The sequence below is a fragment of the Synchiropus splendidus genome, chromosome 15 (assembly GCF_027744825.2).
Source record: "Synchiropus splendidus isolate RoL2022-P1 chromosome 15, RoL_Sspl_1.0, whole genome shotgun sequence".
Taxonomy (NCBI): Eukaryota; Metazoa; Chordata; class Actinopteri; order Syngnathiformes; family Callionymidae; genus Synchiropus; species Synchiropus splendidus.
In genome coordinates this window covers 9185675-9211951 of record NC_071348.1, presented here as the reverse complement: position 1 = coordinate 9211951, position 26277 = coordinate 9185675, and the positions used below count along the sequence as shown (strand labels likewise).

At 41.5% G+C, this 26277-nt stretch overlaps 1 protein-coding gene across 4 annotated transcripts in view; it reads left to right on the top strand.

Annotated features, from left to right (window-relative positions):
• sgk1 (serum/glucocorticoid regulated kinase 1) overlaps positions 1-23874 on the top strand; it is a 33003-nt gene extending 9129 nt beyond the window's left edge. Inside the window, exons 4-14 of one of the 4 annotated variants that reach the window (XM_053887064.1) lie at positions 7900-8115; positions 12015-12078; positions 20537-20615; positions 20724-20799; positions 21073-21261; positions 21332-21463; positions 21878-22114; positions 22184-22279; positions 22358-22513; positions 22604-22693; positions 22768-23874. In XM_053887064.1, the coding sequence (XP_053743039.1) occupies positions 7900-8115; positions 12015-12078; positions 20537-20615; positions 20724-20799; positions 21073-21261; positions 21332-21463; positions 21878-22114; positions 22184-22279; positions 22358-22513; positions 22604-22693; positions 22768-22935 (1503 nt within the window). In that variant the 3' untranslated portion in view covers positions 22936-23874. Of the gene's footprint in view, positions 1-7899; positions 8116-12014; positions 12079-16573; positions 16880-16899; positions 18367-18411; positions 20469-20536; positions 20616-20723; positions 20800-21072; positions 21262-21331; positions 21464-21877; positions 22115-22183; positions 22280-22357; positions 22514-22603; positions 22694-22767 lie in introns of those variants that run through there. The other 3 variants (XM_053887067.1, XM_053887066.1, XM_053887065.1) reach the window with 3 other exon arrangements.
• The last annotated feature ends 2403 nt before the right edge of the window (positions 23875-26277 follow it).

Sequence of the window (26277 nt, the reverse complement as noted above, 5' to 3'; positions counted from 1 at the left end):
AACTCAGGTTTCCTCCCATTGTTGTTTAATGACTCAAAACCAGATGGGCCCAACACTAGTCATTTTGTGACTAGCTCTCTAGGCTTAAGGTGGACTCCAAATTTCTCCCCAAGTGACACATTTGTGTCATATTTGTCGGTGACCTTTGACCTCTTGGACAATGGCTCAAGCATAATTGCTTCAAAAGGGTTCCTTTGTAAATGACAGTAATGTTTAAAGGTTTGACTAAACTCTTCCAGTTTAAGCAGTTAAGAGGAAGTAAACATGAAGCAGCGGAAATGACCCCAGTGACTGAAACCATTTAGTGATAAAAGCACCTTTAGATTCTCATAAAAATGCACCATCAAAACTCCTCCTTGAACGTGGCCTTCACCCCGCTGGGGTTTTGATGAGCCCATCAGAGCTTCATCTAAATATAGGCCAGGGTTTCCAACATTTTTATGGCGCCATCAAATCGGTGCTGCGATTTCACGACACCTGCGGAGGAGAGAAAGAAAAGGTTCGACAGGAAGCGAGAAGGAAAGTGAGTGAAAGATATGACGACTGTGGAGACAAATCGGGTCGCGGTCTGAGGAGATGAGATGAGGCGGGGTGGGGTGGGGGTGGGTTTTTTTTTTTTTATTAGAGCACCAGGTCACGGGCTGCCCGCCTTCATCACAAATCAAAAACATAAATCTTGCTGGGGAGAACACGCTGTACTGTCCTGCACTCACACACACATGCTCAGCTGAAGCAGACGCAGCACTTCCACTCATCGCTTAGATCAAGCCCCTGCACCACTTTATGACAACTTAATAAAGAATTTAAAAAAAAGAAAAGTACCTTGAGTTCTGACGTGCGGGGACTTGCACACCCTAGTGCTGCTGAACCAGTTTCATTATTATTATTTATATTAAATTCTTGAGGGAAAACAAGTCAGTTCCTCCCGGGGTGTTTGACTTCGTCCCCCCACCCGCAGGTGGCCCCGCCCACTCTGCCTCTGACATCAGCATCAGACAGGTAAACACTTCGCTCAACCACTGTTCCACCCTACTTAAAATGGCTCTGAAGTTTGGACACCCACGACAGATCGCCGCAATAGACACATAACTTCTTCCCCTCACTGCACATCACTATATCATAAGCAAACATCATTCCTGCTGACCTCCTCTGTACTGAAATGATTCAAGTTATAAAAACATGTTTTCACAAATCCTTCCCTTAACAGCAGGTGATCCGAATGATTTATAACACAAGTGTTCCCATTACATAATGAGTTCGCTAAATGAGTCTATTGATGTGTCACATATTTCATTATATAACTCCACAAATTGACCACTCGCAGTGTTCCGTGCCATTTGCTCCTGACCTCCACCGGGGGCTGGAGTTAATGTCCGGCCAGGAAGTTACCTGGGTCAGCTCTGGTGCCATTTGTGTTGACGGTCCCGAAGTCAGTCATGCAGGGGAAGAGGGGAGGGAGGTGAGGAGAAAGCTCCAGCGAAGTGAAGGAGGGGGAAGATGAGGGAGGTGAGGCGCTTCTGACAGGAGCAGGGATTCAGCTCTGCAAGATCTACAGGCCGATCTTTGCTGTAGTGTGCAGGAATAGTTCTAGCCCATTTGTCAGGGAGCTCTCATGTTTTGTCAGCGTGAACATGCTGTTCTTCTGAGCTCACTCTCCAAAACACGGTGTCATCAGATCACATAAACCTTCACTGACTGTCAGAACCAGAAGACGACCTCCAACTCAGTCGCTTACAGTTGCAGTTTAAGATAACAATCCCAGATTAGTTATCAGTAGACGGAAAATTCACTCTCACTTGTGCATTAAAAGCTTGAAAATTAATGAAAATGCGGTATATTTTCTATTATGATCGATAAAAAAACACACAAAAAACAACAAGAAAGGTTCCATTAAGGGGGTAAATGTATGAATGCAAAAATTAAAAATGACATATTTGTCATGTATGAAACAGTCCAATGTAATGTAAAAATGTTAAGAACAGATGCCTTTGTCTCTTCAACAAACTATTTTATGACTAAATTCATAGTTAAGGACAAGGAACAAATGTGAAAGAAGGGAGAAAAATGGCTATAATTTCATTATTTTTATTTACACAAAAATAATTACTGGAAGAAAAAGATTCTGTAGAGCCTTTTGTAGCGTCAATGCAAAGCAAAAAAATAACAATAATGTAAATTTAAATAAAATATAGGGGAAAAAACTATACATTCCTGAATTAAAAAAAAGTTTAAAAAAGTCATTTAATTTCTGTATTTTATAACAGAAGTATTGAGCACACTTTCAGGAGTAAGACACAAAAAATTTGATTAAATTACAGTCCACATAAAAAAGGTTGGATAATAATATATATGAAAAAGGAAAAGAAATCAACATTATTAGTAATAACAATTTGGCCTCCTTCTCTACACTTTGTACTCACTACTGTTCTACTTTTACTGATACCATAGAGAAGACGGAGCTGTGTTACGTGTGAAAATCCCCCTGGACTCTGGACCTCAGACTTTGGTCTTGACGTACCTGGCTTGACAGTCTTCAGTAGCTAATCTGTGAGTCGGCGTTGATAAGTCGTCCAGTGACGTCCAAAGGATGGGAACGTGAACTCTATAAACCACATTGCTGCGTCAAATGCACCTGTGAACCCGGAATAAAAATTCCATGGCAGATGAAAACTATATCCATTTATATTTTATATTTATTTGCTTATTTTATTATTTTATTTTTATTTGACTTCTTGTTTTTAACTTTTGTTTGTGAACTACACATAGACCTGTTCGCTGCTGCGTCATGGATTAATCCATATTAATCCACCGCATGTTGTTATTGCTCCAAAATCCGCTGTTCCTGTGCTGATGCCGACTGCACCAGCTTCATCCTGTCTTATCTGCGGCGCAGTTCTTTGTCATACTCAGTGCAGGAATGAAGCTGGCGTATCAGTTTGGCGAGCAGCCACCTGAAACGCTCTGGCAACGCAACAGTTCCAACTCCTCTCTCACTACACAACTCTCTTGCCGTCTCACAATTCTGACTCACATTCTTCTTCTGGTGTGTTTGATAAATCCCTCCAAGTGAACATGCAACAGCGGAAAACCGCTAATCTTTTGTTCCACAGCCCTGGCAGCGCCAGAATGAGGATTTTTATAGCAAACCTTCTTCTCAACTGACCCTCCTTCCTTCCTTGTATATGGAGAAGCATTGAAACTACTCTCATAAGTATTACTTCAGAAGCACATCAGACTAGGATCTTCAGAGATGAATGACCCAAAGTACTCAGCATTGAGTCTAAAAATACTGTTTTGCTATTAGAGGAGAACGCCGGTGAAAAGTGGAATTTCCTGGCGCACAATGGTGTCAGCCAGTAGGGTGACAGAGAAAGCAATTATTGCCTTGCCCAAGGACACTATTGCGAATGTGTGGATGATTCAGGATTCTTCCGATAATAAGCTTCATTCCCACTGAGGCTGCCGAGTTCTGTCATGTAGTGTAAGGCCTCATACTTAAAATGAGTGACGTGATGTGACTCTGTCGTCCGCTGTTCCTTTTACTTTGCAGAGAAAAGAAGCCTGGTGAGTGTAAAAACAACTGCATTTCTAATCTACCCCGAGAAGCCGGATAATCCCATCTTCCAGCTTGTTCCAAAGATGTTGCCAAAACTGCTGCGTCACCCCAGTGTTAGCCCCCCCTTATAAGCCACGCTAAAAGGCTTCAGCGCACAGAGGTTTCCACTTTGGGGGCAACCACTAAGCCATGGCAAATATGCTGACTCATGACTCATGCAGGAGCTCACAAAAGAAGCTGTGTGATTTATGGGTGGCTCTGGATTAAGATGGGGTTTCACACTGCACTAGTTATGTATTTCTCCAGTTAATTCCCAGACTGATCATTGCCAAAAAGATCCCCAAGTTGAGGTTAAAAGTAACCCACAATATCCCACAATAAGTTGGACAACAGGCTGCTAAACAGGAAGTAGCTGTCAAAAATAAAAGCAGACCAAAGGCAACCACAACAAGGCTGTTGATCTTGTGGAATAAACTCAAGACTGAATCAAATGATGGACCCATACATACATTTAAACAACAAAATATGGTTTGACAATAGCACAATAAATCATAATGGTGTCTAGTAATATATATATATATATATATATATATATATAAAACACAAGGAAGTGAGCTCTTCTCAGGTTCTGAACGTTACCAACCAGAGCGTGAAGGCGAAAGAGGCTTGGGCTCAGCCTCCCCCCCAAAAAAACCTCAGCCCTTGATTGTATTCCCATCTCAACAATAACAGTGTGGTTCTCTCCTTCCTGCTGTCTTGATTCTCACATCCTCAGGTGTTCCATCATGACCCTCTCTGTTGGCCAGCACTCTTCCAGTGCCTCCATGTGAAAGCTGATAGCTTCATTTCAACTTCTTCCCCTCTCTCCTCCTGAGAATTGGCAGGCTGAGGGAGAAGAAAGAAAAGCGACCTCAGTGTCAATGAGCAAGCTTATCTTCAGTTAAGAATGAGCTTCTTATCTCACACTTTTATTCTCCCAGCTTCTCTTTTTTGTCCCCATATCTTCCAACAATTCATTCAACTTTCCTGTTTCTTGGAAACCCAATGACTGCGACATTCAGAAATGCCTCATGTTGGATGGGATTAATCTTAAACCGACTTGCAGGATTGACTTGTAGGGTTTGCTTTATCTCTACGTGTGTGTCAAAATATGTCAAAGAGGTCAAGACAAGGCATCTCCCTGAACATTCATGGTTTAACAAAAAAGGCTATTTTCATCACAAAAGCTTTTTTTTTTGTTCGGATGACCACTCATTCCAACTCGCAAATGAGCTCTCTGTTGAAGCCTTTTCTTCTGTAGAGATTGTTGCGACCCACAAAGAGGGGGATTGGCCTCATTTGAAAGCTTCAATTGTAAACCTACCTGCAGCTGAGTCACGTGTGGTCACCCAGACTGTGGGATTTATCAACATTTGAGTTCAAACCTGTCCAGGGTGAGAGGTTATCTCAAAGAGTTCATAGACGACGTGACCTGTCCTTGACTTTCTGCACCAATAGTGAAGCTTTTGATGGTCTTGGTTAAGTCCCTGCTTTATCCTGTGAGTCGTCCATGTAGAGCAGGGGTCGGGAATTGTAAAATTCCAGAGGGGCCTCATCCTCAACTGGCTTTGTTGTGAGGGGCCAATGTTTTTGAATGAATGTAGAGACAAAAGAATGTAGAGAAAATGTATTATTATTATTATTATTATTATTATTATTATTATTATTGTTGTTGTTGTTGTTGTTGTTGTTGTTGTTGTTGTTGTCGTCGTCGTCGTCGTCGTCGTTGTTGTTGTTGTTACATAAAATAAATAATGCCTTGTCCAGGGCTAAAACCAGATATAAACTGACAAAAAAAACTACAGAAACTAAAAAATAAAATTAATTCTAAACACAAATACTACAAAAATGAAAACAATCATCCAATTAATAAAAATAAATAAATAAATAAATAAAATCTAAATATACCCAATCCAAGATGTTTTATTCTCACCTTAAATATTAAGAATTAAAAATGATTGGCAAGAAATTCTTGGTGAAATAATAATAATAATAATATTTATAATGATAATATTTACAAAAAAACTTTCACTCGGTCCTCAGAAGGGTCAGATGAATGCAGCCGGGCAGCCTCAGAGGTTCGATGGCAGTGTGACACCTTCCTGTGGACATTCTTGCACTTCAAATTTATGATGATGCCAAATGACTTCTGGGCCACAAAATGTCAGATGACTAATGCTTTCAAGGTTTCAAGCATCATGCCACAAGAGGGAAGGAAGAAAGGGGGTGGGGGAGGTGGAAATACTGTTCATCTGTGTGCATATTTTCGTTACCGCAGAGGAATGCATAGCTTGCAGTTGAACAAGGTTCGGTCGGAGTGAACAATAAAAAGTGATGAATGGGGGCGATTGCCAAGTTCAGCTTGATAAGAGGAGCTTGTGACTCTGCAGCTATCTCCCAAAGTCATCGCGCACAGACTGTTGACATCTGGGAGCATTTTTTTTGTTTTTTAATTAAAGTAATAATGTAATCTGTTCTCTTTATGATGAGGATAATAATTTCATGAGATGCTTCGGCTCATTGTTGTGAAGTCTTTCATGAATCTTCAGATGGTGAAAGCTGTTTACTTTGCCGCTTTCCTTCCTGAAAATACATTTATTATTGATACGGTGTGTTCATCCCCAGAAACACCTCAGCTGTTTTTATTTCATAATGTGATGAATAAACCATGAATATGGGGAGAGATTCTTGGTTCTGAGGCCTTTACATAAGCGTGAAATCAAGTGAAAAGTATAGCAAGTCTACCCATCATTCTTAGTGTTCTCCCCATTCTTATGCTTTGGGTTGATAATACGAGAGGTGAGCGAAAGCTAGAGCCCCAGTTTTGTTTGGGAACTATCCACTTTCATAATGTATTGGGCCCAAATACTCCGTACCACTCTGGTAGCCTGGCCTCTGCAGGACTATTTATCAGAAACATATCAGCATCAATAAACTTCTTATTCATAGGTATTAGCACCATATTAGCTCGTAATTACACATTATAATGCACTCAATTGCATCTTATTAAGCCAGATATATTTTGCCCAGGCATGGTCACCAAAGGTTCACTGTAACTACAGATTAATAACAGTGCATAAGCATGTTATTACTAATAACGTCACTATTATGATTTTGTTATTATTCATATAGTCATATTTTCCAACTATTTCTTCAAGAATGTTCAACCTGATGAGTCCCAAACTACATACTACGTGTCTCATGATGGCTGATATATATATTTTTTTGCATACTGTATTGTGCTTCTACGTCTTAAAAAGTGTTCTCTTTTCAATGCACAGAATAGATTTTTCAACTGGGAAGATTCACTGGAATTTTCCTATCTCGTGTTGTATAAGTCTCGAATAAGACACGTTGAAACCAGCCTTCCAAACTTGCTATGACATTGTTCGTTGAATAAAAGTGTCACATCCAAGAGCATCGAAGACGCCCTCAGCGATGGTCAGGATTCAATCCACTCCTCCAAGAAGTGGCTGACAATTACACTCAAGGGAGAGATAGTTTCACTCATGAAGGCTTTTCTCGCTGAGTTGCGGGTTGTAACACTAACATGCACGCACATAACCACACACTGCTACAGTGAAGGCCGAGAGAGCAACAGCTACTGATAGTGGCCTTGATAAGTATCATTTACAACAGCCTCAGTCACTGGACCAGTCGCTGTCTGTGCCAAGGACTTGATCCTGGCCTTACATAACTGGCCTTCTGGGTCACCGACACATCCATCTCTGCCTGCACCGTCACTGTCTCTGCTATTGTTTCTTAGACCGCAGCTGGAATATTTACATATGATAAGTGAACGGCCTTCAGGCATGGAAACGTGGTCATGTGACCAGGTGATTTTGAAAGATTAAATCTATCCGGTGTTTCTATGGTAAATGTATGCAGGAGAAGAAAAATGAAATGAAAATATAAAACTGGCCGATCAAGTTAGGAAGAACAAAGGAGAAGTGAGAGGACAAAATGAAACAAATTGAGGGCAGAAGGAGTGGAGGAAAGGAGGGATGACGGATAGAGAAGAAAGAGAAGGAGGTCGAGAAAAGTGGTTTGAACGGAAAAGGACAATAAAGAAATAAAAAAATGAATAAAAAATATATATAATACAGAGAAAGAAAGGAGACAAAATGGGAAAGGCTGAAAAATAAAGAAGTGTGGCAGGAGGATGGGCGAACAGAAGAAAGAAAGAAAGAAAGAAAGAAAGAAAGATCACCACAACCAGTCTATAATTTTACATAAAATAAAACGACAGTTACACAGACAAATGCTGGAAGTCTGCGAGCAAACGTATCTGTTTCTCCTGACAGGTCAGGAAGTGGAGGATGCTTAGTCGCCATCACGGTGACGGGTCGAGTAAGCAGAAGGAAGCGGAGTCAGAGGTCCACCGAGGATGTTGTCAGTCTTGGGGTCTCCACGCTTCGACCTTGATGGCGAGCCCGGTCATGCTGGAGTGTTCCGTCTGCAGCGGACCCTACATCAGTTATACCCTGGAGGAAACCTGGCAGCCACGACAACGCACACAGGCGAGTCCCAACCGCAATACTTCACAAGGGATAAATAATGTACTTCAAATGTACTGTTTACAGATCTTCCTATGATCCTCTTTTTTTTTTTTTTTTTTTTTTACAGTTAATATTTGGAGAGGTGATATTTTGAATATTTGATGATGATGACACTGCAAAAAAATCTGAGCAACTTTGATAACATTTTAGTGCTAAAGAACACTCATTCTCCCTTCTTCATAGTATGATTTAAATGCAATATTTGAAATGCTTATTTTAGAATCGGTACATTCTTATAATGGTGTTATGAGTGTCTATTTACTAGTCGAAATCAGTGGGAGCCTGATGGGGAAAATAAAAACACAAACCTGAGGTGGGATGCATTCGCGGAATTCACAGATTTATTTACCTCGGACGGCGTCATCGGAACGGAAGTTCTGTTGCTTTCTGGTTGCAGTCTAGGCGACTTCAATTTTTATATTTCGCTTATATTAAATGGAGTGGTCTGACTCTAGTAACAATATATAAATAACAGCAGTTAGCTTTTTTCTCATAAGGACTTTATTTTTCAGCAGCTATATTTTTTTTAGCCTGACAGGAATTGTGAATACGAAGCCCGATTCTGCTAGACTTAACTGAATATCTTTTTGTCCAAGTGTAAGACTGAGATTAAAGGTAGAATTTATAGTGAACCAGTCTACTAGCACTAGTAGCCAACAGTTAGCTGCTATAAAAGACTATGTGCCCACAAATCCTTCCCCTTTAGACGACACCAATTGCTTTTCTTCTATCACTGAACAGCTCAAAAGAATGAACAGTAGTGACAGTATATATGTTTCTCCTCCTGATGATTCAGCAAAACATGCATGTATAGTAGAATACTGATCTCAGCATGTTCTGATAGCCGATCTTGCTGTTTTCTCAAGCGACGACATCATTGCATCTTCACCTTAAATTAGTTTTCTAAGGGCTCAGCGTGTGCTCTTGAATTTAAAATGAGGCAGACCACAGCTGAATGAATGAATAGGGTGAAGCAGGGCAGAGGTCTCCACTGACCAGCATTGACTGACAGACGCTGATGAAACTACACGCCTCAGCTTGTTTGGGTTTTTTGAAAACATCCCACGGAGACAGCAGGAAGAATGTTCGGTGATGCAGCAGAAAACTTTCACGAGAAAAGTCCCTCGCACTCCGACGGCTGCCACTTCAGTCTGTCGCTGGGTGTGAAAAGTAGAAGTGGGACGACACTTTCAAACCATAGCCATTTATTTTCGGATTTGCTTTCAGTTCCCGTCATGCCAGCATTCCAAGGGACTAATAGCCACGTGCTTTTATTAACAGTGATGTTTAGTTGTCGAAAGATGATAGAAAAGCATAAAGCTTGTCGGACAAATGTTTGGTTTCGATCAGAAAAAAGGGAGGAAAACAGGAAGTCAATAACCAAGGTTCATGAGTGCAGTGAAGGGGGGCATGAATTTACACGCAGCGCAAACTGGTCATAGAGTCCAAAAAAGACACATTGAAAAGTAAGTAGTAGTCCCAGGATCTTACCAAACAAACCGCGGATGGGCTTCATGCCGACACAAGTGACTCACAAGTGAGTCAATTCACTCCTTCCATTCCACCTGCCACCAGGCTCTGACTATTTTGTCAAAAAAGATATTGATAAAAGGTTGGGTGTCAAGGAAAACAAACACTTGAAAGGTTGCTCTCAACATCTATGAGGAAGCTATCTACTGACTGTAACTCACTCATTATGACTCATACAATGGAGTTTTCTTGTACATTTTTTTTTGAGCAAGCCAACTCACCAAGACACACTGTTCTCTCTCAAGTGTTCTTCCAACTATTACATCACAGGACACGAGGAACCGAGCCTTGTGGAGATGTACAGTATTTTTTTAAGGATGTCCTGACTTTCTGTACATTCCTCTGTGACACTCGGTCACCAAAGACTTGTTCGACAGCCTGGAGGGCGACAGTGTGAAGGATTATTCCTTTACTATTAAATACAGTCGGAGGTGAGCCAGAGTGACTAACTTGTTCAGTGAGTTACTTCACATGTAGCCTACTCTGGTTTAGCAAACACAAAGGTCATGGGTTTGTTTTTAATCCAACGTCAGTTCAATGAAGTTATTTCCTGGGTGAATATGGTGATGAACTTCAGGCACAATAAGGAAGCCTTAATGTTGTTTTTCCTTGAGTCATACACGCAACAAAACAGTCCAGAAAGCTTCCTGGCGTATCACTTTCCTTCAGGCTGCTCTTGGACTTTATCTATTGTAAACAGAACAGTAGAAGATGGAAGTTTAAAAAGTTCCCTTGAGGGGTGATGGGTCATCTAGTTTTTGGCTGCATTAGTTCAATGCTAATAATTTTGTCATTGCGATCTGCTGTTACTGAAATATCAAGTTTCTTTCCTCTTGTGAGCAATGCTCATTTGGACTTCTCCCCTGTGTTACTCGGTGACTCTTATATTGAATATTTTGGCTTCAATTTGTTGTCATTTAATTTAGTTTTTCTGCAAAAGAATTCTGCTGAGTCATAACTGAGAGATTCCCTTTTTAATACTGTAATATTCATTGCAGTACCCACTTACTTAGAACCTTTTATCCCTCACACTTCAATACTGAAAATAAATTTTCATTTTACATTTATTCTCCAAGTGTTATAAGCTAATTATTGAAAAGTATTCAGTTAAAAAAGGCAAATATGGCTGTAATATTAGCTCCACAAAACTTTTTTTTTTGCTGTGAATCCATTCACACACTAGAGATACTTTCCTCTACTAAAACAAACATTTATATCTTCCGCTGTTAGCCACAGTTAGCAGACCTGAGGCCAACGTCATTCAACAGTGTACAGCATGGAGTGCAACAGCTTCACCTTTATCTCAGAGTGTGCTCTTTGGAAACAACCTGAAGCACCTCTTGTAGCGAAAAACAATAGTCTACAGCTTTTAAAAGAAAGGTCAAGCATCTGTTCGGACATGGCCTCCTCCAGCGCCCACAACATCTCTCCACAACATTTCATGTGTAACACAGGAACACATGACTCCGAGGTTTTAGCGGCCGCTGCCCACGAGCGCTTGTATTTTCAGCATATCACATTCTATCTGTTTTCTTCCTGTCATTCCACACCACGATTCATGGTGACTAAAAGGAAGTGGGAATTAAGATTTTCTCAGACAAATGATGAATGGATCATTGTGGCATTCGTGCGTCAGATTAAGGATCAGGCTGTTAAAAAGATGTACGTTTATCTTGAGACCATTTCATGCCACAATAATCAATCTGGCATGATAATCTTCAGAGCCTCCGGACAATCCGGACTTTACTGGCTTAGATCACGAGAAGGAAAGCCTTGGAAAACTTTCACTTGGGCTGCCAAGAGGAAATCAGAGTTCGTAGGAACAGGCTTTTCAGATCCTCTTGTGAGATCACAAAAGATGTTGAGCAATAAAAGAATAAACATGATGGGCAAGCCTAACATTTAAGTTTGCAGAGAGGGACAGCATTTTTTAGCATTTAAAATATCATTGATATTGTTCACTGAGTGGGGCAGGCAGTTCTTAACATGAAACCCTACTGAAATCCGTCCAGAACTTAACAAGTTATTTTGCAAACAGGCGATAAAAACATGACCTCCTTGGCGGAGGCTGGGAAGTTGGCACATCTCACTAAAATCTGTTTTTATCCGACTTGCCTGTGCTTGTTGCTACTTGAGCTTCTTGGAGTTTTTCTTCCCCCTATTCTTGAATGTATTTATTCTGTTTTCATGTCTCTCTCCCACCAAATATCGACACCTTTGGTCATCTACTGGTCAAAACTTGAACTGAAACTCTCATGTTCGCACTGACCTACTTTAAAAGCCTCTCGTCTTTCCTCAGCTTTGTTAACACAGTCGTATTTCTCCTCCAGGCGATGGACCTGTACTACCACAATGAGTCTGACCCAGACAGCTACTGTTGCCCCAGCGACAACAGTAAGTCACCGAAAATTAAAGTTTGTTGTTCTCTTTTGTGCTCCACTCCCCATGATCCCGCTCCACTGCCACATTGCCTCGGTGGTTTTCTGTTTTCACCCCGCTGATCCGCTATAATTGCGTCGAACCTCAGCAGTGATTCAGCCGCAGTCTCCCTTTTGTGCTCTGATATGAAAACAGGATAATAACTGTTGTTGGTGAAGGCTGTCGTGGACACACTTTTTCTCCTCCGACGCCACCAGAGCTCAACAGCAGATTCTCCCCAGCAATTTTAAATCTCATTCCCTCCTTCTTCTGAATGAGGCCAAACAGTATCTGTGTGGGAGTTTGGCGCTTCACTTTTCAGTCTTGTTTTGGAAAATCCTGCATATGCTGGCACTGTGCGCTGGCGAGATATTCCTCCGTCTGTGTGGTGGGATTTCTGATTCTGCAAGAATCGAACTGCATCACATCACTTTTACGTGGCATTCCTCCGACACCAGATAGAAGTAGGTCAGCTTCTTAACCTGAGCTTCGACCAGGGCGTCTGTTTCAGAGGTAACGGTAAAAAGGCTGAATATGGTGGTAAGAAACACTGACAAGGAAGCAGCAGGGACACGAGAGAAAAGTGTCGGAAGAAATGCAGGCTGGAACTCTCAATGCTGAAAGAAAAAAAATACATGAATTTGAAAGAAAACTGGTCAAAGCCTGCGCCAAGTGGAGTCTCTAGATCAGAGGTGGGCAGTTAGATGCTACTGTTGTGTTGTGAGGGGAAGTCAAGCCAAAAGAATTAAAAAAATATTGTTGAATAGGGAGAAAAATAGGAAAAAGTGTAACTGGAACACCACCATCATTTTTTATATGTTTAAATCATATATATTGGAAGGTCTTTTGACTAGTAATATTTGTTAGGAAGAAGAACAGGCGCAACTTTAAAGAACTAACTTACATACTGTAGTTAATATATTTCCAAAAATATTAAATCAGATAATTTCCTTTGTAGTTTTGCAATGACCTCATGAGGGCCGCATCTCCTTGACAACGCCTGGTCCAAATCCAGAGGAAAAGTGGGGGACTAGTTCACTGATATATTTTGGATTTAATAAGTACTCTACAAGTGCATACAGCAGTGCTTTATGAGTCAGCTGTGGATCATAACTTGTTAGTAGCCGTAATCTGCACCAATGAGATCCAGACTTCAGGGCTGACCCGAGTTACTGGTGTGTGGAGACCTGTATCAAGAGGTAAAAACAAGACCTGATAATCAGGTCAGCGCGGCTGATTCACTTTGTATAGGTATATATTTGTGATTAAAACTCAACTCTTCTTTTCTCTTTTTCATTGAAATAAAACAAAGATATAGATGAATATTATTTAAGGAAATAGAACATAGGGTTGTGCATATAACTCTTACACTTCTGACAGATTAAATATCTTCATGTGTATCAGTGAAACTGGCTACCATTTATTAACTCCGCGCTGGTTATTTGAGTAAATTATTATCTTTATCGTATTGATTTAAATAAGACTGGACAAAGCACCAACTCCCTCTCCAGGTATTCGTGCTCCCTGGTAAGTGAACAGCTTGTTCCATGTCCGAGATATAAACTCGTGCTGAGAAAGAAGGGTCACTTGTGTCAAATGATAAAAATCTAACACATTTGTGAAACTGTGACAGGATGTTTTTGTGGATTTGGTGGAGTCAATAATTCATCTTCAGTTTAGCTGATAAAGGTCACGCCTAGTTTTCACTGAGGAAGCAGTGGGCAGGAAATCCCAATTAAAAGCCTGCATTCGGACGAACCACAGAGGAATAAGTGGTAGAGGAACGAAGGAGTCACCATCTGCTGTGAGAGCCCTTACATTTGATGTATGTTCAAACCTCGGTGGTGGAGCTTGCTGCTGCTGCACCAGCAGCCTGACAAAAATGTCAGCAGTTAAACCTTTACCAGTCACACCCAGGTGGACAAATTGCTTAGCTGCATTAACTGCACACGAAACACACCTTCAGGACTCCGTGCAAACCTGTTCAATGCGAGAACACGGACACGCCTTAAGGCTTTTGCCAAAACCCTGCCTGAGCATGTTTGTTGTTGTTATGAACGTTTGGAGCAACTTGGAGCAAAGTAGCCCCTTATTCTGGCAAGTAACTAAACAACTACAACTTACAAGATTAAATATAGTTGGGTTTTCTTTACAATCAATTGTGGAAGAGACTTTCAAAAAACTTAGGTTAAAGAAAAGGTTGAAATCAAAGTGCCAAAAAATGCAGTATGAAACTTGTTTCCACCCTCATTTCCGATGACCAATGGCTAAAATGATGGGCTAATGATTGAAACAAGGAAGAAAGGAGAGGACACCTGAGAAAAATAAAGAGAGAAATGCAAGACAAACTGTTAAACTATGCTTAGTGGAGTTCCTAGACGGTCAGATGCAAATCTGTCACACTCCAGAGGAGGCGGAGCTTTGGTCACTGACTTGTACCTGAGAGGGATTGTGACTGAGAGTTGAGTCGTCAAAAAACGGAGGAATAAATCTGCCCAAACAGATAAAAGCAGAGGAAAGGAAAATAGAAGAAGTGGAACTTCATTTATAACTAATGGCTTCTTACAGTATCATGACACATATAAATTCTGTTTGCTATATTTCTTCTTTCAATTGACTGGCACACTTGTTCTTGCTTTACTTATAATAACTTACATGACTTTGGAAAGTGTGAACAGAAGAACAATCCAAAGTTAAATATGTGTCTGGCAAAAGAAAACACAGTCAAAATTCTTTCCTTCTTTCTGCTCCTTTTCAATCCGTGACATTGAAATTGGAGCGCTCTTGTTGTTTGTGCCCAGGATGCCGTCTTCATCTTCTATCATGTTTAGGATTTGCAGCTTGTTGGCCTCGCAGTTTTATCCTCGCTTCAGATGAAAGGAGACGTCGAACAAATGTGTCTCAGTGGCAAATCCCAGATGAGCCCATCAAGGTGTTTTCTTCGAGTAGCGCTGCACTCTGCTGTTGTTTACCTTCAAAATGGTTCGTTGGTGACTATATTCTGTGGAGTATGTTGTCTTCTGGGAAATTCTTTCAGGCTAGCGGTTTTAAAATCTATTGCAATAAAGAATTTTGGCAAGGCTGCCTCCTGTTGTAGTCTAGAAAGGAGCCACCTGCGATTGTTGTTGGACTAAGGCTACGGTTCTTGCTTTGCAGGAGTGAGAAGTCTTGGATTTTTAACCCAAAAGCATTCCAAGTAAAGAGATCTGAACTCACCCTAAACTCAAATGCGCCTCTGCCCAGACTTGCAATTTAGTCAGGCTTGCCCCAAATACCTCTGAAATGAGGCAGGTGGGACGCCTGGTGAACCGACTCGGATGTCCTACACAGTACATGTGGATCATAGCAGAACATTTTGGAGGAGAGCTTTGACTCAGCAAGCCCAGGCTCCGTGTAAAGGAGAGTCATTTTGCTGTCTTATAATCTACCTTTTTCAGAGTGACATTGGAGCCATTTATGCATTCGATGGGTCTATTAAAAACATTTTCCTCACACGCTTAATACTAATTTTTATTAAAAAACAGAATAAAAAGTCTGAGTTAAAGATGGCAACCAATAAAAGCATTACAAATATCTCCTCCATCTCACTGCCACATATAACATCAGGTGAGAGAAGCATCAAGAATCTCTTGTTCAGTGTCTTGCTTGACTCACTCTAGCATCAAGGAAGTCCTGCTTACACCGGATTATAATATCTTTTGTGGAATCTTAAAACCTATTATAATCACTCTTTATGGCCAGCTATTAAAACTATATAGGTCAATAACCTCAGTGCTATGACTTTATGCATGTGACCATGTCATAGGGTTTTCAAAAACACCTGCCGTCTATTAACCTTTTTATTCCTTTATTCATACTGCATCAAAGTCTTTTTCTGTTTGTATGGTTCTCCTCCAAAACATCCAGAAGTTAACTGACTAAATACTGCAGTATAAGATGCAGAAAATGAGTGGATGGCAGTTTTCAAAAACCTCAGTTTGACCTTTTAAGTTATGCTCTAAGTTTCAGTGACACATCGACATGTGAAGACTATACAATGATGGTCAAATAGATCCAGGAGGAGCACTTAAATCTTCTTATATATTCTTATGATCTGTCTATTTCATCAGCCAGAAACCCTCAGCTGCGTCATTCAGATGTGGTTTATGATTGATTGTGCAGAAAGATCGGCTTGGGGAATGATTCTCCAGCAGTCAGATGACCAACATACTGACCGAGCCAGCACAAACACACACTGACCATGCAGCAGAAGGCCAAGTGAAAAGCTTGGCCTGTCCCTCTGAATAGATGAGGGCTTTATGTAATGGTGTCATTTGGTGCCTCATCACCGGAGCTCATTCTCATTCACCGCCTGGACACTGTCGCCAAGATGTTCCCGGATTAGTAAAGAAATGACGGGCAGATTTAGAGGCAGGAGACTGAGGTGTGCGTCTTGTGTGTTTTCGTGGTCTTATAATCCTGCGCCCAACCCTGCTCTGTACCCGTTCTTTATGAAATGTCTCCCAGAGTGCGTGAGTCAGAGCCGCCCTTGGCATCGATGCCCACCAGCTGGTTGCATAACACACTAGTTTCTCTCACACACACACAGTGGAAGAGAGCGAGCGAGAGAGAGAGAGAGAGAGGGTGGCGATAAACACACCGTTTGTGATTAGACCGGGCAGTAAATCCGAAAGGGGGCCAGAGAGGAAAATCACTGAGTGGACCATTATTTGCGCTGCTCTCTCCGTTTCCAATCCCAACTTTCCGTCGCTTCATTCAGGGATGTGACTCTGATCAGGTAAATGATCTAATGCTAATGTTATCTTTGGCTCTGACAGGAGCGGCAATACTCCCAACCGATCTTCACTTTTTTTGTTTCTGGAAATGTGAGACATATTCGTCAAGGTTGTCCAGCTGAGTTTTCAGTCGAGTCTTTTAGTAGGAATAAAACAGGAGTGCATGTCCCTCATAGACTGTCAATGCAGTGTCAGTGTATTTCTGAAGGAGAACTAAAAGTTGCAGAAGAGAGTGTGGTTTTGAGTGAAGCAGAACATGTCTTGTGTAAGTGAGCTGTGAGGCTCCCCGCAGACTTGTTCCGACATCCAAGTGTGTGACTCAGGTGGCCATGGGAGGATCTTTAAAAAAAACAAAGAATGGAAACTTTCCACCGTTAATTGGATCAACAGCAATGCAGTATAACCTTTAAGTCCCGCCCTCTCTGTGTGACTGGCATGCAGCAATTTGAAGTGCATTCACTTGTTTTATATCAACACACACACACTATCTATAAATCTCAGCCTGAAGAGGTCACAGCATGGACCAGCACGATGGTCCGCATCATTTAGCATGAATCTAAATAATTTCATCAACAACATAGTTTAAAGGCTTAAATGAAAAGCATTTCAAAAAAGCAAAAGAGTATTTCGTTGATTGATCCACAATGTGGAAAACAGGTTAAGCTGTCCTCTTGACCTTCAAAGGATCAAAGAATCCTCCTGCCCAAGGGCACTTCAACACCGTGGGAAGCTATTAAATAATACATTTATTTATTTATTTATTCATAATGTCAGTGAACATATGTTAAGTACAAAAAAGCACAATCAAATTGCGCTATTGTAAACCTACAACTGTAGGCCCACTGCAAGCATAGAAATAAATCTATATTAAAAACTACATTTAAAATCAGCCCGATGAATTTGTATCTAAAAGAATGAGGCATAGCTTTTCCAGCCAAGTAGCTGAACATTTTTTATTTTGCCTTGCCACAGTGAAAGATTAATTCAAAATCCAATAATAATAATAATAATAATAATAATAATAATAGTAATAATAATAATAATAATAATAATAATAATAATAATAATAATAATAATAATACATGTTTTTGCTTTGTTACTGTCTTAATCAAACATTAACTAATCTTATTCTTTCCTTATAATCTTGTTACAAAGTTGGAGGCATACATGGTTAACCTTGCTCTTTGTTTTATTTATCTATTTTCATATGGAACAAGTGTTTACAGCGCCCAAGCTTGCGGATCAAATTTTTCTCATGGGCATTTGAACGCATCACGTCAGGTCTCTAAACGCACGGAACCGAACGCTGAAAGGAAACGGGGGCGGGGCCACTCCTCCCTCTTGAGGAAAAAAAAAGTGTAAGACTAAACTGTCCAAGACCAGGAATGTGGTTTTGTAGTTCGATTAGCTCCCTGTCGAGTACCACCTCTCCTGACTGGGTTTGGACTTTAAGGCGTCCCTATGAAAGACAAATCGACTACCTGGACTTGTGAGTATCAATGGGATCCGTTCAAAGAGTAATGCGAGTGTGGGAAATTATCATTACTGTCTTTGTTTATTGCCAATGTTTGTATTTACCGGGGTAGGTGTTTAAAAATGGAGTAGTTGGGACTTCAGCACGGTTCGGGGGGATAAATCTGCATCTGTGAAGGGGGGGGTCTCCGTTAACACTCAAACACAATGACCTGGATTTAGGATGCGGCAGTGTGTGGAATTCCCTTGGTTTAATGGAGTCTTGTAAATAAGCCAACGTCGCCCTGGAAACTTCAACTTGTCGAATTCGGTCAAATAAAGCCAGCAGACTTTTTTTTTTTTGAGTCCGGCGTTGGTTGAACTTGAACCAGGTGTCTTGCATAACAGCGGTGTCACGGTGTGCCACCCTGGGGCATTAAACGCAACACAGCGTGGCAACTCTCGTTCAATTTCAAATACATCGATACAAGTTTAATCAGAAGGCGGTCGATTGAGTCATTGCTGGCTATGCTTGTGGTCCCTTCCGTATTGTTTGATGGAGTTGGGTCTGTACTTTTCCACTGGAGTTGGCGGAGCTTGGCATCTGCCCCCCTCCGGGTCCAGACTTCAGGTTCAGACTCGGATCTCTGTATACAGAGAGAACCTGCGTCACTGCCAGCGGAGACGCGGCCAAAATGGTGGAGTTGGGTTGTTCTGGAGGTCACCAGATTGTTTGACACTTGGGTTCGTAATTCACAAAGCATAGTCACCATTTCAGCCTGACATAAAAACCCCTTTCTTTATCATTTGCACACTGTTACGCATTAAATGAAAGCTTATCTCATTTAGACTCTGGTACTTGATGTTGTCAGCTGTTAAGTAATAACTGGATTGTGACGTCATTTGCTACTGTAGTGCTGCAATAAACTGTGATTAGGTGAGACTTTATCTCAAAATTAAATGAGGCAATATCTGACTTTAATCATACGTAAATGAGTCAATTTTTTTTAAGTACAGTATGTTACTGGCTATTTTTTGTTTTAGAAAGCTGCAATGTATTTATAATAGATCTTTTTAAAGATGTAACTTGTTATTCTAGAACAAGGAACTGTTTTTCCTTGCAAACATATTTTGAGACGACAATATATCTATTTAAATCATGCGCTGCAGGCAAGTGTACCACTCTTGAGAATAACAAATCAATTACTGTACTGAATTCCACTTACAGAAGCAATTTATGGATGTAAAATGCTAAACTTTTAGACTCAGACTTTAAGGAATTCTTAGTCTTCAGATAACACAGCAGCAAATTCTTCAAGGTCTCTAGCAATGTGATCATGCTTCTTTAGGCGCTTAGCAATATATTTAGACAGAAATTTGTTTAGATTTTTTATTTTCAGTTTAATCTTAAGTAGGTGAAAAGTGCAGTATATTTATCACAAAAAATGCCTCAAATGACGTGTTTAATAACTGGTTTAACTCATGTAAACATGAACTAATGGGCACATAACTGCGGTGATCAAAATATTGTCTGGTAATATGCCAAGGTATAAACGCTGCAGAGCAGCATGTGAGTTCAACAATTGAAATGGTTCACAGACTTGTGTTGAAGTGTCGCTGTCCTCTATGTGAATACATGTGTTGCTGTAGTAACCTGACGCTGTGTTAAGTTGAAACTTTGGCATCTCTTGCTGTGTTTTGATGCCATGGGCTGTTGGCTAAAAGTTTCTGTTACCAGCTCATTAGTGCAAACAGTACAAACATTCCCAGCAGTTCAGCCTTTTTTTTCCCCTTTTCAAACTGACACAAGGCGAGGCAGTGACGCGCTCCGACCGCAGCCGCCCCGATAGGTTCCATTCATGTACTGTGCAGAAATGTTGACACAGGATTACGCCTCCTCCTGGTGGGAGGAGGGGACTTGGGAGTGGTGGGTGTTTCTGGCGTGACTCCTCCTCCGCTCTCTGCCTCCTCCTCCTTCTCCTACTTCTTAAAACACCAGTCAAAAACTCTGATGGTTATAGTTTTGGCTGCTGGTCGTCGAAGAGCACACGGCAGGATCCAGAATGATCATCAAAACTGAAACAGAAAAACCCGCAATGACTTACTCAAAAGCCAGGGGGCTGGTGGAAATAGTCACCGGTACGAGCGGATGATGATATTCTCCTCATTCTTGGAACGCTTTGCCTCATTTTTTTCCCTTGTTGCAGCTTTTATGAAACAGAGGAAGATGGGACTCAACGACTTCATTCAGAGACTGGCCACTAACTCCTACGCCCCCTGCAAGCAGTGAGTAACCGCTTGAGTCATGTTGTTCCACAGAAGCGGGAGAGGAAAATAATGGTACTTTGTGCTCGAAGATTCAGACTCTTACATGTCTCTTGTTTGTTTGTCCAGTCCTGAGGTGCCGTCCATTCTGAACCTGAGTCCTCCTCAAGACGCAGAGCTCATGAACACAAACCCGTCTCCTCCGGTAAGTGACCTCTTTTTACCTTCGTTTGACTTTGAGCTCATGTTTACATGTAAAAACCACCTAAAATGCGATTATTTTCTAAATATTTAAACATTTATCTTTTCATTAACTCAACAAAAGTTGCTAAAATCCAAAGTTTAACAACAAAAAAGGGATACTGGCCAGCAAGTGTTAAGGATTCTTAAGAGCATAGTGCATTTGAATAATGAAATAATGGCATCGTATCTAAGTTTTTCTCTCCCTTTTCTTGCCGTTTTTTTCCTTCACCAACAGCCCAGTCCGTCTCAGCAGATCAACCTGGGACCCTCCTCCAACCCCTCAGCCAAACCCTGCGACTTCCACTTCCTCAAGGTGATCGGCAAGGGAAGCTTCGGCAAAGTGCTGCTGGCGCGGCATCGTGCCGACGACCAGTTCTACGCGGTAAAAGTCTTGCAAAAGAAGGCCATCCTGAAGAAGAAGGAGGTAAGAGCCACCCGGTCGACTGTGCGCCTTTGTGTCAACAGAGTTGACCCCCTATGTGTTTGCTCTTCAGGAGAAACACATTATGTCAGAGAGGAATGTGCTGCTGAAGAATGTCAAGCATCCCTTCCTGGTGGGCCTCCACTATTCCTTCCAGACAACCGACAAGCTCTATTTCATCCTGGACTACATCAATGGAGGAGAGGTGAGTCTTTTATTTCCCATCGTCTTTCCAGCAACAGCTTCTTTAGTGAAGTCGATTTTGACGGTGAAACATGATGAATCTCGACGCTCTTCTGGTGTCATCGTCGCCAGTGGATGTCGCCGCTGATCGAAGCAGACAGAGAGGAAATCCTGTCATGAGAAGCGGAGTTCACGCTTTCTTCTGCTGCTTTCTAAAAGGAAGCGGCTCTCAGGAAATCATGGGGCTGGTTGAGACACTGGGAGAGGCCAAAATTAGCAGCAACTCTGCGCCTCTCATCCAGTTAATTTCCTGTGATTGTTAGACGGACGGCGCTGATTAAACACAGGCCTGGTCCGGAGACAGGACATATTAAGTCTCCTGTTATCTATCTCCACTCATTTTTCTTACCTAACTGTCCTTATGTTCCTCCTGCAGTTGTTCTACCACCTCCAGAGAGAGCGCTGCTTCCTGGAGCCGCGAGCTCGCTTCTACGCAGCGGAGATCGCCAGCGCTCTGGGGTACCTGCACTCCCTCAATATCGTCTACAGAGACTTGAAGCCGGAGAACATTCTGCTGGACTCCGAGGGACACATCATCCTCACCGACTTTGGGCTCTGCAAGGAGAACATTGAACCCAACGGGACTACGTCGACGTTCTGCGGCACACCAGAGGTGTGAAGAGTGCAGGACCCGACCAAGAAGCCGAGTGTTCTTTTACTCACTGTTTTCTTCTGTCTGCAGTACCTGGCTCCTGAGGTCCTGCACAAGCAACCCTACGACCGCACAGTCGACTGGTGGTGTTTGGGCGCCGTTCTGTACGAGATGCTGTACGGCTTGGTGAGTGACGCCGTGCCAAAATTCCGAGCTTCTCTCAGGGATGCTGTGTGCTGAGTTCTGCGTCCTCTCTCCCTTTAGCCTCCGTTCTACAGCCGCAACACGGCGGAGATGTACGACAACATCCTCAACAAGCCGCTGCAGCTCAAGCCCAACATCTCCAACGCGGCTCGCCACCTGCTGGAGGGGCTTCTGCAGAAGGACAGAACCAAGAGGCTCGGCTGCACGGACGACTTTGTAAGTGGATGTTTACTTTTATTTGTAGCTATGCTTACACTCTTATTATTATTATGATGTTTATTCCATAATATTTTCATTGTTCCCCAGATTGAAATCAAGAACCACATGTTCTTCTCCCCCATCAACTGGGACGACCTGAATGCCAAGAGGATCACCCCTCCCTTCAACCCCAACGTGGTACGCTCCCTTCTACCTCCTCTAGCTGCGTTGAAGTCCGTCCAAAATTCCTAATCTTTGATGTGCCTCCTCAGACGGGACCCAACGACCTTCGGCACTTTGACCCCGAGTTCACAGAAGAGCCGGTGCCCAACTCCATCGGCTGCAGCCCGGACAGCGCCCTGGTCTCCGCCAGCATCAAGGAGGCGGCCGAAGCCTTCGTGGGCTTCTCCTACGCCCCGTCCATGGACTCCTACCTATAGGATCTTCTGCTCGGACACAGACTGTGCCATCTGTGCGGACTTGCATGGTGACCCCACATGTCCCATCATGATGGCAGGCCAACCAACAGCACCCCTCCTCCTGCATCAAATAATTCGACCGACCTGCCATCATTCTTGAATGCGCCGCAGGAGCGCGGCTGCCAGAGGATGCCTGCTGTGATCGAATTGCTCATCTGGGTTCATCATATTAATGCACCGGTTCTCAGCCGTGATAAATCCAAGCGACTGTCCACCTCTTTTAGGGACCTTTTGCAGCTCTGGATAAGCACACACACATCCATCTTTTCCTGAAATAGCAGGGACTGCACCAGCCTTGACTTGAGAACTGCATCATCACCCGAGTAGCTGGGATGCTCATTTTGGTGCTTTTTTATTTTGTTTCCTATCATTGGTTTCGACAAAGGGAAGCGGAATGTTACAGAGCGGGGCGTTTTGTTTTTATTTCTCCTGAAGGTGCCTTTTGGTTTCTTTTCTCTCCATCGGACTTTTCGCCAGTTTGTTTTTTTATTGTGAAACTGACAGCCGAGTCTGAGGCGTAGTGTAGCGATGTAGCACGGACTAAGAGGTTTCACGTCTTTGTTTGCACACCAGCTGATAGAGAGAGAGGGAGCCTTTACAACCATGACAGGAGAACTTCTGCTTGACAACAGCGGCCCCTCCTTGCGCAGTAATGTCGGCGAGAAGCCGCGCTAACCACATCGGAACGCAACATTCCATTTGAATATTGCTGTAATGCAGTCTGGCGGTATTTAAGTTTGTTTGTATATTTGGAGTTCACGTGTACTAGTTTTAATGTATATTGAAGCAGACGCTGACTTAAGTTGATGTATGTAACAAATTGTGTCAAATGTACTGTAAATTGTAAAATTGTTAAAGATTTATGTGTTTAAAATAAAAGTTTAACTTTATTACACCTTATGGAATTGTGGTTCTCTTTATACATACATCCACTCATATTCAAATGAACTAGTGAGGAGAAATCACAAATGAAAATAATGTGCTATAATAGAATAAAATAATGTGCTTCATGAAAATAATGTGCATAAAACCTCTTATATGAACAACAACTTGTTGTTGTACTACCTTGTTCCCTCGAGAACAATAATACTTTTTTCTAATAATTTTCTTTTTTCGAACAACAATTGACTAACCTGTGTATATTTTTGGCAAACTTTTTTATTTACCAAGCCGTTGCTAATAATATGTGCTGACGTAGCTAACCCTAGCGCTACTGTCACCTGTCAGATTGAGTGCATTGCACTTGGAATATAGTTAACATGCACTATATAGATAAAACGTGTATGGCAATAATAACAATATAATATAGTTAAGACATATAAATTTCCTGATATTCACACTAACTTATGCATTAAGAGACTGAGGTTTGAACGTTTTTCTCTTCAAATAAATATATATGGGGAGGACGAGGAAACAACAAACTTTTATTGTTCTTTTATTATTTTTGTCCACTTATGAAGTTTGATCGGAGATATTAACATTTAACTGACAACAATAATGATTAAAAAAATAATCATAATAGTTAAACGTCAAGTATTGCTTCACTCCTGTCCCAAATTTACCAAACTCCCACCTGCAGGGGCTCAGCAAGTCAGCTGCCCTAATCAATGACAGCGTGCCTCCTTTCTCTTGGACAACACAACTTATCTTGTTTTCAAGTTGTTTTCATAAAAAAATATTGATGCATTCCTCACAAAGTCAACTTTTGCATACGTTTCAAGAGTGAGGGTCCAGTGTGGTAAACATGTCCCGGTGACCCCTCTGAGGTCCCTGTCAGGCTAAAACTCCAGAAACGTTACACAACAAACAAACCCAAAAAAAACTTGTTGTGTTTAGAAATGTATTTTGTTACACAACTAACTGATGACTTGGACATAAGTATGCCCTTTTCCTGTATTAAACTGCTGGTTGCTAATGGCAACTGGAGTGACTCAAAGGTACAAGAGGTCATGTTGTTATAAATCACTCAACAGCTTGGCTCAGCACATGTTAAAATACCATAAAAAAATATTCTGATACAAGCTTAAGACACGTATGAAAACAAACAAGACCTACGACTATCTTTAAACCTGAGATCAGGTCTGTCTTCCAGCAGGAATAAGACTCAATTATTGTCATGTCCCGCCACCTGCTGGTGTAGTCTCGACAGACGATGTGTCAACTATAACGAACTAAATGCTGCCATCTACTGGTCAAGTTGTTACTTACAACAACTACGTTTGGAACGGATCAATGTTCAGAGCAGCAATTCAGTTATGCTTTTAATTAACTGACTTACAACTTGCCTACTCTTACTTACTTGGAAGGAGTTGCAAAAAATTATTTTTATTTCGTAATATGCCACCACACACCCACACATTCCTGTTTAAAATCACAAAATACCGAAACAGATGGGTGCTTGGATTGAACCGAGGGGGAAAAAATTGTAATACTCTGTTATAAAAAAAAGTCATGATAATATGTACCTTCAAATCCTGAAGTATATTTAGCTGTATTTGACTAAAACTTTTATAATAAAAATTGAATAAATCAAATTATATAATCTAAAAGTCTCTCTCTCTCTCTCTCTCTCTCTCTCTCTCTCTCTCTCTCTCTCTCTCTCTATATATATATATATATATATATATATATATATATATATATATATATATATATATATATATATATCTTATGTATTGCATTAAATTCTAAAAGATAAATCTATATTATATTGGAGCTCAAACCTGACAAAAAAGACCTGTTTGACAAGCCATTGGCCAACAGTCCCACATAGAGAACAGTGCTGCATTCAGTTCTCGAGTCAAGCCTCTAGCAGTCCTCTTTTTACAAGCAATGAAAGAATGCTTTGAGACCTACCATCGGAGAATTACTGGGTTAAGATATGTTCCTTAATTACTGCATTATATAGCAGGATGACGCGCTGGAGTCGACTGCTGTTAAATCAATTACAGTGTGGAGTGACGCGAGCAATTTATGATAAATGTAGGTCAATTATTAACTTGAATGATCTGGCTAATAACTGGCTAGAACATGTGTTACATAACATGAACACGCACACATAACTGCAGGTATTAAGTGTCTTAAAAAGGTTGACCTTTGCGTCTCAAAGGTCACGCCTGGGCATAAATATATCGTCAGAGAAGTAGGTCAAATGCAGCAGAAGGTTTCTAGTCAGCAGTGAGAGGGCTGTGGTGGAGACCCTGGATAGGACGCATTTGGGTACAAATGGATGAAAAATATGTGCAAATGTGATCTAATATAGCAAGATTTGAAGGGATCGCCACCCAAGCCGAAACAGCGCAC